This window comes from Dunckerocampus dactyliophorus, chromosome 4 (assembly GCF_027744805.1).
Source record: "Dunckerocampus dactyliophorus isolate RoL2022-P2 chromosome 4, RoL_Ddac_1.1, whole genome shotgun sequence".
In the NCBI taxonomy this organism is placed as follows: domain Eukaryota; kingdom Metazoa; phylum Chordata; class Actinopteri; order Syngnathiformes; family Syngnathidae; genus Dunckerocampus; species Dunckerocampus dactyliophorus.
In genome coordinates, this window is record NC_072822.1 from 19471796 (window position 1) to 19488768 (window position 16973).

At 40.7% G+C, this 16973-nt stretch overlaps 1 protein-coding gene across 2 annotated transcripts; it reads right to left on the bottom strand.

The window, feature by feature from the left end:
* Positions 1–4220: 4220 nt before the first annotated feature.
* LOC129179673 (TBC1 domain family member 10A-like) lies at positions 4221–16843 on the bottom strand. Of its 2 annotated transcripts, XM_054773188.1 has the most exons (10): positions 16630–16843; positions 16176–16407; positions 14504–14603; positions 10641–10748; positions 10111–10217; positions 9914–10028; positions 9069–9134; positions 8434–8623; positions 7475–7629; positions 4221–6183 (listed from the first exon to the last, which is right to left on the bottom strand). In XM_054773188.1, exons 2-10 carry the CDS (start codon positions 16355–16357, stop codon positions 5695–5697), a joined length of 1512 nt encoding a protein of 503 aa, XP_054629163.1. In that variant the 5' UTR covers positions 16358–16407; positions 16630–16843; the 3' UTR covers positions 4221–5694. The 2 variants fall into 2 exon arrangements, with proteins under 2 accessions (XP_054629163.1, XP_054629162.1); XM_054773187.1 differs by having other exon boundaries at positions 16176–16843.
* Positions 16844–16973: the final 130 nt, after the last annotated feature.

Here is a 16973-nt window from a genome sequence, read left to right on the forward strand (position 1 = left end):
GCAACATAAATAAAGCTGATCTGTTTATTGCTTGAAATGAACTGCAACAATAAAAATCAAGCATCTTTTCCAACAACATTCTAATCCAGGCAGCACGTCTCTACTGGGAATAAGCGAACAGAGAGCCATGATGACATTTAAAGTACTCTGCTGAATGCACCCATGAGAATCTTAGGTTGTTATTCTACGTTAAATTTACCATCCACGAGCCATATGTGCGGCCATTTGTAGACCATAAATGGAAGCGAAGCAACACAGTGGAAACATCGCAGGTGCTAAAACTACATTTCAAAGGTTCCATTTGGAATTACTGCTCCAGACTTAAACATAAAAGAAACATGTCACAGTACAGTCTCTGTTTGAGGCAGCCAGATAAAGCACATGGATATTGATAAGGAGATATAGTCATGTGAACAGAGATGTCATGTTTTCATGCAGAAATGCAAGAGAAATGTTTAAACACGCTGGTCGCAAGGACAAACAACAAGATGTTGTTCGCGTGTGAAACGGACGCTATGTTTGCAGTAAATCTGCCCACATTATCTGTGGGAAGAACCCATAAAAATGCCCATTTTTGCCACACGGTTCAATCCTGCCGCTCCAAACAGTCCCATTTGCAATCAAAGTGATTGTTATATCAGATTCAGCTCCAGAGCCCTCCCCTTCTCTCTTCAATTGCCATCGTTCACTAGTGGCGGAAGCTAACAAGCTAAATGCATAATCCAGGTTTAAGCCCTAAATATGCCTCACACACATATTCAACGCATGTTCGAGTACTCACCACTGCTGAATGATAATGGAAGATGATCAAGAGAACATATGAACTGGAGTCACGGGCTCGAACGACAACCGAGTTTACGTCTGTTACGGGGCCGCCTCCACCTCACTCTGAAGCGGCTAGCGGCAGCACGAGGCTCTTCTGCTCTGCTCTGCAGGCTGCTGGGTCGTCGGATAAGGGGTTGCTCCAAGCCACATCAACATATTGCCTGTTGTAATTCCAGTAAAGATGCATGCCAATGGCCCGCACGGTGGCCTAGTGGTTAGCATGTTGGCCACACAGTCAGGAGATCTGGGTTTGAATCTCTGTTGGGCATCTCTGTGTGGAGTTTGCATGTTTTCTCTGGTACGCCGGTTTCCTGCATGAATGGTTGTTTGTCTACAGTATATGTGCAGGGTGTACCCCGCCTCTCGCCCCAAGTCAGCTGGGAAAATGGATGGATTCATGATCACATATTAACTTGTGTTCTCCTCGCTACAAGTCTTGAGGCTGGATTGTTATATATACGTTTCACTTTTGGGTCTCGCAGCACCTACGGTGCATTCAAGAACCGCCGAATAAAGCGCAAAATCTCAACGCTTGCCGAAAAAACATTATCAGTGAAGCATAAATACATAAAACATGTAAGAATTTTGTTTTTTTTTTAACATTTTGCCTGTATTATCGCATCTATAAATGATTACCGAGTTGAATGTGAATGAAAGGTGTTTTCTGCGGATAAAAACAGCCTATTTTCAGAGAAAAAATGTGCAAATTTGCAAGAGGATGTGTGTGCACTACTGCTGGTGGTTGTGTACAATGAATATACTGGAAGTAATATGTACTCCATAGTACCTGATAAAGACACTGTGAGGGAATATAAAAGTACTGACATTTCCTTTTGCAGCAGATTTGGGATGATTCAAAGATCCTCCCCGGCTCTCACGGTTCAGATCTTATCTTCATTCTTATTTCACAAAGACAAATGTTTCCCCCTTGGGGTAATAAATAACTTGGTATTCCCTCTGCTAGACAGCGCTCACATGCACTATGTTTGTAACTTCAACCTGTCGTGCTCGTTCAAAAGCGGCCGACGGGATACCTGAGCTGCAAGCCCCCAAACATAACAGTGCTTTTACACACTGAGATCGTCCCTTGCATCACATGAATCAAGCATTGTGACAGCGGTCCGTTAGGTCTGGGATCACACGGAGCATCACAAGTCTCTCTTTTGACTGCTCCCTCTCCGAGGTCTATTGGCCGAAGACGGGAGGCAGGGATGGCCCACTCGAAGGATATATTTCCGTTGATGAAGAGATAAATCAGATCATCTCTGGAGCACAGAGAGAGCCTTCTCCCTTTGACATGTAAATTCCACGGTGGCACTGAAAGAGCGCCAGGTGTCCCATGCAAAGGGGCAAAGCGTGACGGTGCATGCATTCCTCTGGGGCTGCCCGACGTTAACTGTTGCGGTGCCACGCGCCGACACAAGGCAAACACACACCGTGATGGCCGGAGTGGAAGGACGCCATGAGAAAACAGGAGTTTGTCAACACGATGGAAGCAAAAAATGATTGTGGAATTCGCTGCCGTTTCTCGGAAATCTCTTGTAACCTGAGCCCCATAGGTCAGAGGTCAACAGCTGCAACTCACGCCGAGCCGGACAATTAGAAACGACTTACCTAGAAGACCACGGTGGCAACTTGCAGTGAACTCTTTGTAGCCTGGGGCAGCACACTAAGTGCCCCACACCTCTAAGTGGAGAAAATGGCTGTTGGACTTATTCAAACAGTGAATTAAGACAAGAATTGAAGGCTGTCGTTAGTTTAAAGACACAAGGATTGACCTCATGAGGGACAGAGCCTCTTGGTGTTGAAAGGTCAAATACTTGTGCAACAAATGAACACACACACACACACAAACATTAATGTTTCAGTATAAGGATGAGCAGTATCTGAGATGACACATTTGACACGGTGCACTTCCTTCATGATGCAAGGGCTCCATTTATTAAAGTAAACATCACACCGCATCATTCTTGATCACTAAAGTTAAAATAGAATAAAAATACACATACAATCTGTGTTTTTTTTTCTAAAAGTAAAGAGAATAATGAGTACACTCACCTGTCAGCCGGTGTACATCTTGTCTCAACTGCTGTAAAACGGCATGCTTGGAAATGCACCTCTCAGAAAAACAAACATATCTTTGGATAAGGAGCACCTACCGGGATGTTAAACCAGTTAAGCGTAAGGCTGTGATCAAGATAATCAGGATGCAAATATTTGGTTTTAAAACCAATGTTTGATGTTGTTGTTGAGCTTTTTGTTGCTCTTGACTCGCAAGTAAAGCTTTACTCGTACATACTGTATATATTTTTTGGAAAAATAATATTTAATGTTTGCGCACATCAAACACCCAAGGCTAAGTTTCAGTAGCGACTACGCTGCGCCATCTGCTGGTAAAAACAAGACATGGCGCCTAACCAAAAAGTGCAACTCCGGCTACATTATTGGTTAAAAAAAACTCTACTGACGTCAAAGAGATGTTTTCAAATAGCTTTAAACAACATTTTATTAAAAAAAAAAAAAAACAACAATGTGATTCTTGGTGTCTCTTGGTTGTCATTTACGTCTGTTTTATAATCTAAACTAAGGAAGCAGTGAGGTGCACAGACTCCTTTTTTAAATGTTAATGCTGGTTTTTCTTTAGAGGATAACAAGAAAAGATGAGGATAATTCACTTTAAAATACTTCTTAGTCCCATTTATTATTATTTTTTTTTATAACCTGCAAAACATTTGTGGGCTTACCTTTTATCTACATATGAAGCACATGCACCTTAACCTTCTCCAGAAAAAAGCTGTTACTTTGTTGATCCCTTTCTGTTGATATTGGATGTATAATCCTCCATCTTGGCAGTCAAATTCATTCATTCAGCAGAGTATAAAAATATTGAATGCATTTGACTTGTTGCTGACTCTAGCTGATGCTACTGTTTGTGTATTTCAGTAAAGTAAAAACAAAAAGCTTAGCACAGGGTTATCCTCTCTATAGAAGGACGGCAGGGGCACGCACCTTCCAGCTCAACCACGCCTCCCTTCATTCACGGTGAGGTGGAGTACTGCAGTGCCGCAGGGTATTACATTTCTCTGTATTTTGTTGCTTTGCAAGAATGATGTCACACATTAACGTGGCATTACACGGGCTGTAGAAAGTCGTGGTGTATAATAAATGTCATTTCAACGTTATTATTGGCGACGTGGACAAACAGAAATGCGCACTCAGACGGTAGGATCAACTCGCACACTTAAGCCAAGAGGAGAGATCCGCCGCAGTCTCATCTCACATTTCTGCCCTGTATTTGATGAGGAAATGTGCAAATGAAGCGAGTTTCACTTTAGAAAATGTGAAAAAACGATCGGAATGAGGCAGACAATACATTTTCAACAGTTAAATGGACAAATATTTATATTTATTTTAGGTTATTTGTTTTTCAATGACCACACGTCATTGTAAGGAAAGTAAAATATAAAATATTCAGAATATCTTTCACAAAGAGATTTATTTATAGTACATATGATTGTTGCCCACTCCGTGACATCCATGCTTTTATCCCCCTAGTGTCATAAAGTTGATACAAAGTAGAAAATGTAGAAATGACATTTCTGATTGCTTTGCATTACACACACTAAAATAAAAGATTTCATCACAAAATATCCTGTCAGTTCTACATAATGAATGTTAAGTTCATGGAACAAAAGCAAAATGTGTCTGTAGTAGAAGAGACAGGGAAAACTACTGTGGAAAAGAAACATCCTGTCCTGTCGCTTTGTAAAAGCATCCAAAAAAAAAAAAAAAAGATTGTTCAAGTTTATATACCAAACCAAAGTTGAAGAAAGAAACCAAAAATGGCTTCAAACCCACCAGGAAGGCTTGAAATCACAATTATTGTACAAATGAAAGCCTACAACAGCTCGATCTGCATTGGGATTTTCAGCAAGATTAAAAAAAAATGCTCCAAGTGGAGAATTTCGAAGCAATCCCAAAACGAAGGTCAGCACCATTATAAAATGTCTAAGTTGTGCCAGGAAATGCATGCATGAAGTCATTACTTACAGTATACTGATTAGCATTTGGCAAGCAAGCATGTTAAGGCTGATTAGCTGTTAAGATGACAAGAATGTTTGTGCGGTGCTCTTGTTGCTAAGTTTCTTGGTAAAGTCAACTTCTGCTGCTCCGAAGCTGCAGAACATGGCACAGTGAGTGTGGTTTTAAGTGGATCACTTCAAAGAACACTTAAGTCTTGGAAGGACAGAAGGCAATTTGTACATCAGCAAGGCTTTCGTGACACAGAATACAGAATGAGTAACTGATGGAAAAATCAACAGATGTACAATACTGAGACAGATTTGAATGTAAATGCAAGACTACAAAAAAAAGTGTTGAAAAGATAAATATTGTCTCCCAACTTGGATGTGTTAAGTTTCACAAACAGGGACTAGAGAAGGAACGGCAGCTACCAGGTTGCCCCCTTTGTGAAAACCATTCAAGGTTACTCACTCCTACAGGATTTCAGTTTCAAAAATACCACAGTAGTGTTGGATCTGAGTGGACATGAAACAGATTAGCTTTGGCAATTGTTTGTTCCCAAACACCAAAAAGTGGTGACAGTCTCCCAGGAAGTCGGTGACAACTGTCCCCTGGAGAGGACATACTGTGGATATGTTTGGAGAAGAGAGCATCACACAGCACCAGTCAAGAGGAAAGTGACAGTTTTGCATGGTAGTTGTACACTTCATGCTAAAAGATGAGTCCAGCACTCATCCATGGCTGGTCATTAGCTGAAGGATGCTGGTGCTTTTTATACGCGCGTGCACACACGCACGCACACACACACTCACGCACGCACGCACGCACACACACACAGCTTCAGAGTTACAGGTAGGTATCTTGCTCTGTGCTGCTAAGGCTTTGTGTAGATCGTTGAAGGGGAGTCTCTTTGGCAGGGGGGACCTCTGCAGGAAGCATGTGCCCCTGCTGAAGTGGATGTGTCTGTGGCACAGTCTCTGGGTGCTTGCTTAGAATTGGAGGTGGGGCTGGTGGATAAGCAGGTGGTGGTGGTGTAGCACTGGGAAGAGGATAAGGGTTTGGGATCTCCTCGGGGAGCTGGGACTTCTTCAGACTTTTCTTTTTGCTTTTCTGCGCATTCTTTAGCTGTTGGCTGAGCTCCACCTCCTCCACTAAAATAGTGGGGTGCTGCTGCAGGTCCTGGCGCCTCGGCGGGTCAGCCAACATGATGAGACGGGCGCCGTGCATCCTCGGGGGAGATTTGAAATTGAGCTCTCCGTGGTTCTTCTTCCAGCGCTTGAGCTGGGTGTGATGCTCCCTTTCCACATCCCGCGCCGTAATTGGCACCTCCAGGATCTGTGCCAGGAAGACACGTGATTCAGACACAACTGAATCATTGAGAGCATTTGTGAGGGGTAGACCAACCCTTCCCAGGAAACACAGCAAGTTCTTTCCATGTATGGCCTTTGTGTTAAACTTTGTAACTTCAAGTGAATGCCAAAGGCCTCTGGCAGGGTCACCAGTTGTCAAGTCACATAGACGGCTTATTATAAGGGTGGACACTCACAGCAGCAGTATAAAAACTGGGTGAGCCTTTTTGGATATGAACACCCCTTATTCTCTCTAGTCCATCACTTCACTAAGAATGATAAACTAAAGCCTGTGAGCTTCTGCCCTGCAGGAGATGCTGCATGACATTTACAGTATTCCTAAATCGTATTATAGTACAAGAGAAAGACAGTAAATAACTAGTGCTAAATACCCAGCTTTACATGAAACTCCCCACTGTTAAAAAAGTGAAATATTGTGTTGTTACAAGTACAGATGCTGTATTTCTTTTTATTAAACAGACATACTCCTGACATAAATGCACAAACCTTTTTTCTAAAGAGCAAAATGTAATTATTGCTGTGCAAATTCATTACCACTGCATATGTGTGTGATATATTAGTGCATCATGCAAAATGCATGATGCAATGGAGACGCCGTATGTTGCATATTAAAAGCTTGCATGACAGCTTATTGGTCATGCATTGTTGGGGCAGCCCTCCCCTCACTGCAAGACATTTATAAATCTAGAGTCCTACGCAGAACACACAACACTCATTATTCACACTCCTACCGTCAGGCAGACGCTACAGGAGTTTGAAGTCCAGGACCACAAGGCTGGCAAACAGCTTTTACCCTCAGGCCATCAGGCTTCTCAACGAAGCACTCACACACACCGCACGCAACACACGCACACACTCATAGCACTTTATTTATTTATTTGTATTATTTACTTGTATTAATGTCTCTTCTGTTGTTGTTGCTTAATTTATTGGTATATATGTTTATGTGTTTATGTTTCTTATGTTCTTATTCTTTTTCTTGTGTTTTCTTTCTTTTCTTGGGAGAATGAACAGAATAAGATTTTCATTGCATAGTATAACTGCTGTTTTATTATGCATATGACAATAAAACTCTCTTGAATCTTGAACCAGTGAAACATCACTAGTAGCTAGTCAGAACTCACTGGCTGAAAGTTCCAGTGAAAACTTAACAATGAATGTGTGAAACAGAAGCATGACCCCCATTTGTTTGGATTGCATGGACTTAATAGTAGGCCAAATCTTATTTATACCATCTGCCATATTGCTGTTCTTACCTCTCGAACAAGGAAGCCCTCCTGCATGTATCGAGGCAGTATGGTTCGGAGAAGCTCCATGGTTTCATACTGGCCCTGGCAGGCCTTCAGCTTTTCACGACTACCCAGCATGCACTTTAGTAGCACCAAGCCCACTCGAAAGATTATTTTCACACCTGTGAGAAGAACAAGTGACTTTAGGGTGGAACCTGTTAAAAATTATTTTGTAGGATACAGTAGATCGTAGCTTTTGGGGGGATTATGTTCTGGGACCACCAGCGAATACTAAAAAAGAAAAACCACAAGTAATTTAGTCGCCCATTCTGCTAGGTTGACATTCCCTGATTTTGGATCAACATTTGCAATAAGGGTGTCCAGATACAACTTTTTTACTTCTGATCTGATTCCAAAATTGCAGCCTTGAATATCGACCGATACCAATATCAATCCGATATCAGCACAGATAATATATACTTTTATTACCGTAAAATCCGGAGTATAAGCCGCTACTTTTGTCTTAAACTTTGAACCCTGCGGCTTATACCCGTGCGGCAAATATGTGGCTAAAAACAACATTTCCCATGATGCCTGGTGTGGTCATGTTCCAATCTCGTGACATCTCCTATACTTCAGAACTACTACTAGTCATTTAAATATGTAATTCGGAAAATGCCATTATTAAGATTGTCCATCATAAGGGCAAAAAACATTTCATGAAACAACCAAGACACGACGAGAAGCCACCATTCTCGACATTTGCTAACCCTGCTGTCGCTGTCGTTGCACAGGACGATAAAGTATCCATCTCAATTTCACGAGTGACCCTCCATAAACCTTACACACGTAGCGTCAATGTATGAGGAGGGAAGGAGGGAGAGCTTTGAGACTTGAGTCATTTTTAAAAGGAGCTCGCAGGTTGAAAAAGTGTGAGCACCTCTGTCCGATATCATTTGGATTCACAAAACAAAATCAAGAATTACCGTCACAAAGGAACATGTCCCAGACACGCAGCACTGAAGACCATGGCAGCGTTCTGGAGAAGGCGCACATAAACCATTCAGTCATGTAGAGGATGGGGTCAATCTTGTGTTTCTCCAGATGACGGTAGGCTAGTGGGGAGACGCGTCGAAGCAGAGCAAATAGGATCTCTCCATCTAACTGTATAGCTTCCTAAGAGACAAACATAAAAGGCATTAACAAGGGAATCAAATGAATCAAACGTGATTTGGCCTGCCTGAAACTGTTGCACCGTTATAAACCAGTCCAAACGCATCATGTTGCAGCAAGCTTTAGCATGACAGTGGCGATTACATAACATCATCTTTCCTACCAGTATATCTTGTTTCCACTTGAGATGAATAATGTCAAAGGACAACAGTGACGGCTTTACGAGAAATCTAAACGTAGGATTATTCACCCAAATGGTTTCTCGTTATAACCACATGACTGTTACACAATTATGTTCTTTGTATCATACTTATGCGTACCAATTATGTTTTTTGTATCATACTTATTTGTACCAAACTACTGGATGTGCTGCAAAATGTACTGTTGCTTCAGTGTAATTGTACTAGCCACTAGCATATTTCTCTGTTATGCTTGCAGTGTTTCTCACCAGGCCTGGGCTGTAGTAGCCAGGAAGGTACTTCTCACAAATTTGCACCAACCCCCAGAAGGCATCCTGTGGGAAACAGGTTTGTGGTTTGAATCCATTTATTTATCTGTATTCATAGTGAAGACTCCACACTGTCTTGTACGCCAGAGAGACACTCATTTAACGATAAGCTTATTAATGGTAGTTATAGTTTGCCCTTGTCATGGCCCTATATATAAATATACATTCTGAATAGAATTTCATTAGATCCTGCAATTGGACATCTAGTTACAGGTGATGAATGCATAGTCACACATTCTGCTCAATCACTAAAAACTGCTTTTACATGATAACGTGTATGTAGAACAAAATATAAAGCAGAAATGGAAAAAAAAAAAGCGCTGTGGATTATCCTATCAAAACAAAAAAAACAAAGAGGGTCACATTGGTCTACAAAAAAAATGTGAACAAGAAATGAGAATAGCTGCAATTTAAGTTCATCAACATTTGGAGCTGTCAAAAAACAATCCAGTGGAAGTGAGAAGTTAAGGATGTATCTAAACTTTTGAGTGTTGGGGCGGCAGCTGGTAAAGGGCAAGATGGTCTCCTAGGCTACCAGTGTCTCTTGTGTCCAGAAAAGAGCAGTAGATGAAGAACACTAAGATTTGATTCTGAGTACTGGAGCTCCCAAAGCAAAGTGATTTTGTATGAAGATGACATCATTTGTTTCTGCTATTAAGCTTAAATTGTATCAAGGTCACACTAAATCTGAGCTGTGCAATATCAACAAAAAACACTGACAGCACATTCCTATAAAAACGATACTGAGTGCAAGTGTTTGGTGGTGAAGTGTGGGAGTGATGTACCTCAGCCGGCATGTGCATGAGTAACACAGCAGCAATGGGAGCCTGTGCCTGACAGTATCCCTCCTCGGGTCTGTATAGAGTGTAGGCCTTCAAAACACGGAAAAGGTCCTTCTGCCTGTGTACAGATACACAAGAGTATTTAGAATCATACATCCAACTGTTATGGATGTCATTTCCCATCTGGTTAGAGAGCTTACCCGTGTCCTCCTCGTGACACAAACATCTCATGAAATGGGAACTGTCGATGGAGGTCTTTTTCAATCACATCCTGCCATTTGGGGTCGCCTGGCTGGCTATCCAACTCCTAGAATGGAACACGTGAAAGTGACTTCAAAACTTTTTTCTAGAGTGAGATTTACCAAGGAAGTCCTGTTGTGACTGAGTCAATGCCCTGAGAACACAATGACCTGGATGAATGAGACTATTCACCAACATTTACCAAGGAATAACTGCATTAAGGTATCATACAGTAATCTCTCGTTTATCGCCGTTATTGGTTCCAGACCCGACCATGATAAGTGGATTTCTAAGATGTAGGATTCATTCTTTATTAATGGAACATTTTCGTAGTTAGAGCATGGAAGACCTATATAGGTTAACATTAATAGAGCATTACTGTACAACAATACAATACTTTCTGAAACACTTTCAAATTACCTTGAAATGAGTCCAAACCATAACATGAATGGGAGCTTTGAGTAGGAAGTGGAACAAGAACATCCCTGACCTGAAACTTTCCTTGGTTCTGCTCTTTCTTTCCCTTCCCCCCTGAAAGGTAGAGCCATGCACGGCCTCGCAAGGAAGGAGGAACTCCTTTTTGGCAACGAAGCCTCACCTTTACCCAAGAGAAAAACAGAGTCACAAAATAAAGCAAACCACAAGACAAAAGTGTACGCAATAGGTGTTTAAAAAAAAAAAAAAAAAAAAAAAAGAATATTTCACCAATCAGAAAGACCTGTTGTTAAAGTACAAAATCAAACCTGCACATTACTTGTGCAGTTTGTGCTTATTACCATGCATAAATCAGTGTTGACATAATAAAATGGTTGACCTTCTAAAACTGCATGTATTAAAAGTCTACTAACACACATATCTTTAAAAAGGAGAACACAGTTGTGTTGTGTGACCTTTACTTCCTGATATTGGCGGCATGTGAGCAGGTGAACCATGAGCAGCTACACAATAAGCAAATTAACCCATTGTTCAGTTCAATCCACTTTTGTCTTGGCACTAGGAAAACACACACACAGTTTGACCAGCATGTTGTCCTACCAGTTTCATATTAAATCACTTGAGCTCCACCCTGAATATGACACTGTATTTTTTGTCACATGATGGGTACTGTAAAAAAGAAGGGATAGGTCAAGTCCTGCCTTGCTGCTGACTCATGGGAATGATGTAAAGTTGCAGCTCTGTGTTAAATTGCTTAGTGTCGTATACAACCAGCAAAGCACGGGCTTCTTCCTACTCCTTTTGGACATGTGGAACTGTGAAAGAATGATTCATGAGATGTATTCCATTGTAACCTTCATGTTCAAATAAACTTCACCAAACCAAACCAAACCAAACCAAACCATCTGGCCCTTGATTAAGTAAAGGCCTGCACTATTCAGAGTAAAAAAAAAGCACTAAATGATGATTTTGTTTGAAACAAACAGAAAAATGATTTGAAATTATGACTTTTTTAGGATCAATTAATTGAACTTCGAAGATAATTAATCTGCCTGTAGATGTTGGTAATGGTATACAATTTTCTTAAATGAAATATCTACCTATCCTACCAGTAGTAATGAAATAAAAAGGTTGTAACAGTGATGTTAGTGTACCTAGCGGAGACGTTTTACAGTTCAGTGTTTCCCATAAATTCATTTATTTGTGGTGGCCTCCCACAAATAAATATGGACCACCACAGATTTGGCACTACAGCCGTCCCTTGTTTATCGCAGTTAATTGGTTCCAGCCCTCACCACGATAGGTGAATTTCCACAAAGTAGAATTCAATATTAATAAATGGGATACTTTCACAGTTAGAGCATAGAAAACCTGTTCATGACCTTCTAAAAACAGTTTTTTACATTAACATTAAGTAACATAACTCACCGTTAGCATTACCTTCTTGTTGTAGTAGTAGTATCTTGTACGTAATGTGGGTCGATCGCATGGCATAAAAAAATATATATATTGACAGCCATCCTCACTATGATGTTTGTCACTTGAGTGACATACAAGACAGCCAAGTTAACATGAATCTGGGATACATATATGCAAACTGACAATACTGCTAGCTTTGTTTGCACCATATTGCACACCGCTGATATGCAGGCTACCGGATCTTTGCAGTGACACAAGAAAGAGCCGCTACTTTTATAATAGCAAGCTACCAAGCTAACTAGTTGCCTCCAATTTATTTATTTTAAACTTAAGAATAGGTTTGAAACTGAGTCGAGAAGGACAAAGTAAAAAAACAAAAACGTACCACTACCACATGGAATGGGAGGAGAACTTTTTTTCACTATGTCATGTCGGACTGCAAGGATCCATGGCTGCAAACTAAGGTACTGTAATGTAAAGAAATGTCTCATCAATGTAACATCACTGACACCTAGTGACCTGAATACTACATAATACAGTGGCACCTCGAATTTGTGCGTTTTCCCATTAACATCCAAAATTTTTGCTAAAATTTTGCCTTGGCACCCGCTTGTTCACCCGCTTGGTTAGCGTTCAATATGGTGTACGTAACAAACTGTTGTACTTGGTTTGTGAAAACCTGTCAATGTATGTGCTTGTCAGGATGACAGAGTGTAGATTCCCCTGAAAATTAGGCTTTATCGCTGCTTATATTTTTGTGCTTTGCATACTGCTTTATCATGTTTGTTCAACTTTCCCTTTCGATTTGGTAGCAAATTAATTTAAATCATAGCGATTGCAAGTGGACAAAAGTAAAGCTCAAGTTCAAAGGGTCTCAACAGCCGGCTGAAATAAGATATGTAGGACGAATACTTAGTTTATTGGACTGGATTTTTGAAAATCGCCCCTCTGGCCGGAGTTTTACACCATGGCCAATTATGCAAATTTGACGACGATGTCTTCTGCGCCCCCACCCAACGCCACAGTTAAGATTGTTGTCCTGTGGGAAACACTGCAGTTCTTACAGTTTTCTCAACCATTAACAGGGTTTCCCCTAGGGTTTTTTGAAGCTGTGGTGGGAGGCTGCATGGGAGGTCGGGCTCCCGACGCTGTGTTGTTCCGCTGCAGCATCTGCATTTTTTTTTTATATAACAAATTTTAATTTAACAAATATTTATTTATTTGTAACAACTAGCAGAACATGAGCCGGGAACATTGCAAAACTGTTGATTTAATGGCAAAGTTGCTGAGAGCACTGCCGACATTTGAATTGCACTTTATTTATAAAACACATCTCTAGTCAGTGTGCTCATTTGTCATTAAATACAGGTGTCATGTTTGAATAGAAGACTTATAAAAATAGTAAGAGGTGAAGCAAATATTCTTTGGTGAACTACTCAAGATCAGCTGGTGAGCTACTGCTAGCATAAGAGCTACCTGTTGGAGACCCTGTGATAGCGCCACTGTCTAAAGCTGTACACACGGCGTGTTTTTGTTGCACAACTAGTGACACACAACTAGTGTTTTGACAACATGCCATATGTATTATAACGATAACAAGAGAGCAAGATTGTTAAGTGACACTTTCAAAAAGTAAGCTGTGATGATGCTCGTAGCTCAGCAAAAACGAGCTAGCTAGATGCCACCAGCCAGGCATGTCAACAAAAATGCCAGAAAGTGGAATGAGATTGGAATGTGAGCGATCACACACGCGGGCATGGATAGGCTTAGTATGTCACAAGCTGTCGTCAATTGAGTACACATTTTACGGGCTATTGTTCATTCTCCCGATAACAAGGAACAAAGTGAAAGTCAACACAAGACGTGTCGCGTATCTGGTCACATGTGCAACTGCCAGCCAGGCAGACAGGCGATTCCGGTGCATGCTTATCAAAATAACGCACAGTGAAACACTTTAATGATATTTTAAATGGTTTTCAAACTAACTGTGTTCAATATGTGAATAAATAATATGCTACAAAGGTATCTGTATAGAACATATATAGATTCATACAATATATTACTTTACATTGTTTTCAAGTTGAAAATAAAACCTAATTTTAAGGTTTGGCGGCGTTTATTTTGTAGTGGCGCACCGCCACGATCAATTACATGTACTGTACCGGACAATGTGAACCTGTTTCATATTATTACATGAAACAATAAACTGAAAAAAATGCAGTATCCTGCTGTGACACACAAACCCTTTAATAATACTAACACTAAATAATACTAATACTAAAACATGGGCTGAATGTATTGTTGAGTGCAATGACAACAAAATATAGCTATATACAGGCTTTTTGCAATGAATGAATAAACTGTTGCACAAAAATGACTGGAGATGATGGTGTTGAAGATAACAGCTGTGCAGAAGCAAGTCATACCTAAAGGGTTGAACCTGTGCAAAGTGCAAACAACATTGCATGTTGCGTTATATAGTTAACACTAAGGCCTGACCTTATTGTGTCTCTTGATCATCCACTTGTCCCAGTGATTGAGCATATCCAGCCACTTCACTTCCCTTTGCCTCAGCACTGCTGGAGGCACATCCAGAGCTCTGGAGGTACACATGAAGAGAGAGAATAAATTAGTTCACGCTATGTAAACACATGTTACTTGGTTCAACAAACAGAACTATAAAAGGTTTGATGTAAGCATTAGGTAATTGTCAGTTGTAAAGTGTAAACATTCAGAGATGTCTGTTAAAAGCAAAAGGAACTGCAATTGTGACATTTTTATTTCACAGCTGAATTTGGGGTAATTGCTCAAGTGTGGCAGCCAGTTTAACAACTGAAGGCTTGTTTGAAGTAGACAATAAAACATGTCAGAATAAACTTTGGTAAAACTTGAAGACTTGCAGTATTTGCTGTCTTTTCTACAACTCAAGAACAGTATTTACAGTCTTCTACACCAAAATAGACACCCACATAAAACGCTTCGACTTAAAAGGAAAATGAAGACAACTCTAACGTAACATTACCAGTGAGGTCTGATGCTTTTTAATCTATGCAATTATCTCATCAGCAAAGCATGTAATTGAAGGTTTACGTTGCCTCAAAAGGGGCTATTTCTAGGTGACTCCCTATTTACAAAGTCTTATTGGAACATGTGCATCATGAAAAATAACATTTCTGAAATCTACAGTGCAGCTTCAGGATAACTCTGAGAAATCTGAATCTGCAAAACTGTGGCAATTGGTAGACAAAAAGAAGTTTATTCATACAACTTCTGCTGAAAAGTATGGTGGCATTCAGTGGCAAACACGCAGCAATAGCCAAACGCTCCAAACACACAAATTATGCAATAACACCATAATCCACAGCAAATATTTAAATCACATAAACGCTGCCGGATAAAACACACATGCAAAAGACAAAGGCTCCAAATGCCAAAAACAACTGCATGATAGAAATCCTGCAAATTGAAGGAACAAAACAGAAGTTGCCAGGCTACCTGAGGAGCCAAACCTGAGGGAGCGTCATCTTTAAAAACATGATTAGCATCCCCTGCTGAAAGTTGTCTGACTTTTGAAGAGCAAGAATGAAAAGGTATTTCTTTTGTCAAACTACTTGGCCATAATAAAAAAAAATGTTGGTTACAGCTGATTGAAGTGGCTAATGTTAGTCTTAGAATGAGAATGTGTTTCACAAAGACAAATTTACCTTGTCATTTGGTGATTTGTGTGTTTTTGGCATTCGCAGCATTTTTTTTTCAGTTTTTGGTTTTGCATCCGTGTTGGCCTCCATCGGCCACCGTAGTTGAGTATAGTAATGTAATGTACCCTGTAAAATTACATTCTTTGCGTTTAAAGCCACTTCAGACTCACTGAACAGAATAGTTTTTCCTAAAAAAAAAACGGTGCAATAACTGAATGAAGACGGAAATGGACTCCACAAAGTGCTTATATTGTTTTGGAGCGAGGCAAACACGGAGTATAATAAACCGCATTGTGCCACGCAGCTCGCAGACTGCCTTCCAGATAGCACACCCATTTTCAGATATCCATATTTTCCCTACTCTGCTGTCATTTATGCTTTCAAAACAGCTTTACTTGGGCTACCTCAAATTATACATTAGATAGTCTATAAAAGGACAGAACTGTTAGGTAGAAATTAAACTCAAAACTTACGAAGCCTCCGTGTACTGCTGAGCTCCACCAATAAATCCGTATTTATCAGTTTGTCTGTCGGTGGTGAAGCCATTGATCTCGGAGTCGGAGCCCAGCGAGCTTTCGTCGTCGATGCGGCTGCTACTGATGGTCCTGATGCTCCTTGAGTCCACGGAGTGACGACCGTTCTCCGTGTTGGCCATGCTAGCTTAGGCGGCTAACAGGCTACCGAGGTTAGCCAACGCCAGCGAGTCTGTTGACAAGCCCAAGTCAAAACTGCTCCTTAAGCACATAATATCGAGGCAAACATCCCCGACGCCATTCTTTCTGTATGTAACTGAAGCTTCCCCCCATCTAATCATAAACGGGCGTCACGCGACCACAAATCAAATTATACAACCGAACCATGCAACTTCAACGGGAAAAAAAAAGCTTTAAGGTTAGCTAGCTGGCTTGGAAGCTAACGCAAACTTACATTAACAGCTTCGAAATCGCGCTCCGAGTGTTTCTACGTGGCCTCCACAGTCCAGTAATGATATATTGGAATTCATTGCCAGAAACTAACCGACTACAAAGTTAAACATGTCAACTTCTAACAGTGATGGCTGAGCTCTATGTCCTGTCATCGCACAGTAAATTCTGCTTCGACCAGCAGTCCTGTGCAGCGGTGCTGTGATTACAGTCTGTGGATTGAAATGGTTGTGATACACCTAGTGGCTACTTTGTTTACGACAATTTGTGTTTGGAAAATGTTTTTTTTTTTTTGGTACTTCATACATTTACCAAACTATTATTATTTACACACATATTGATGTTACT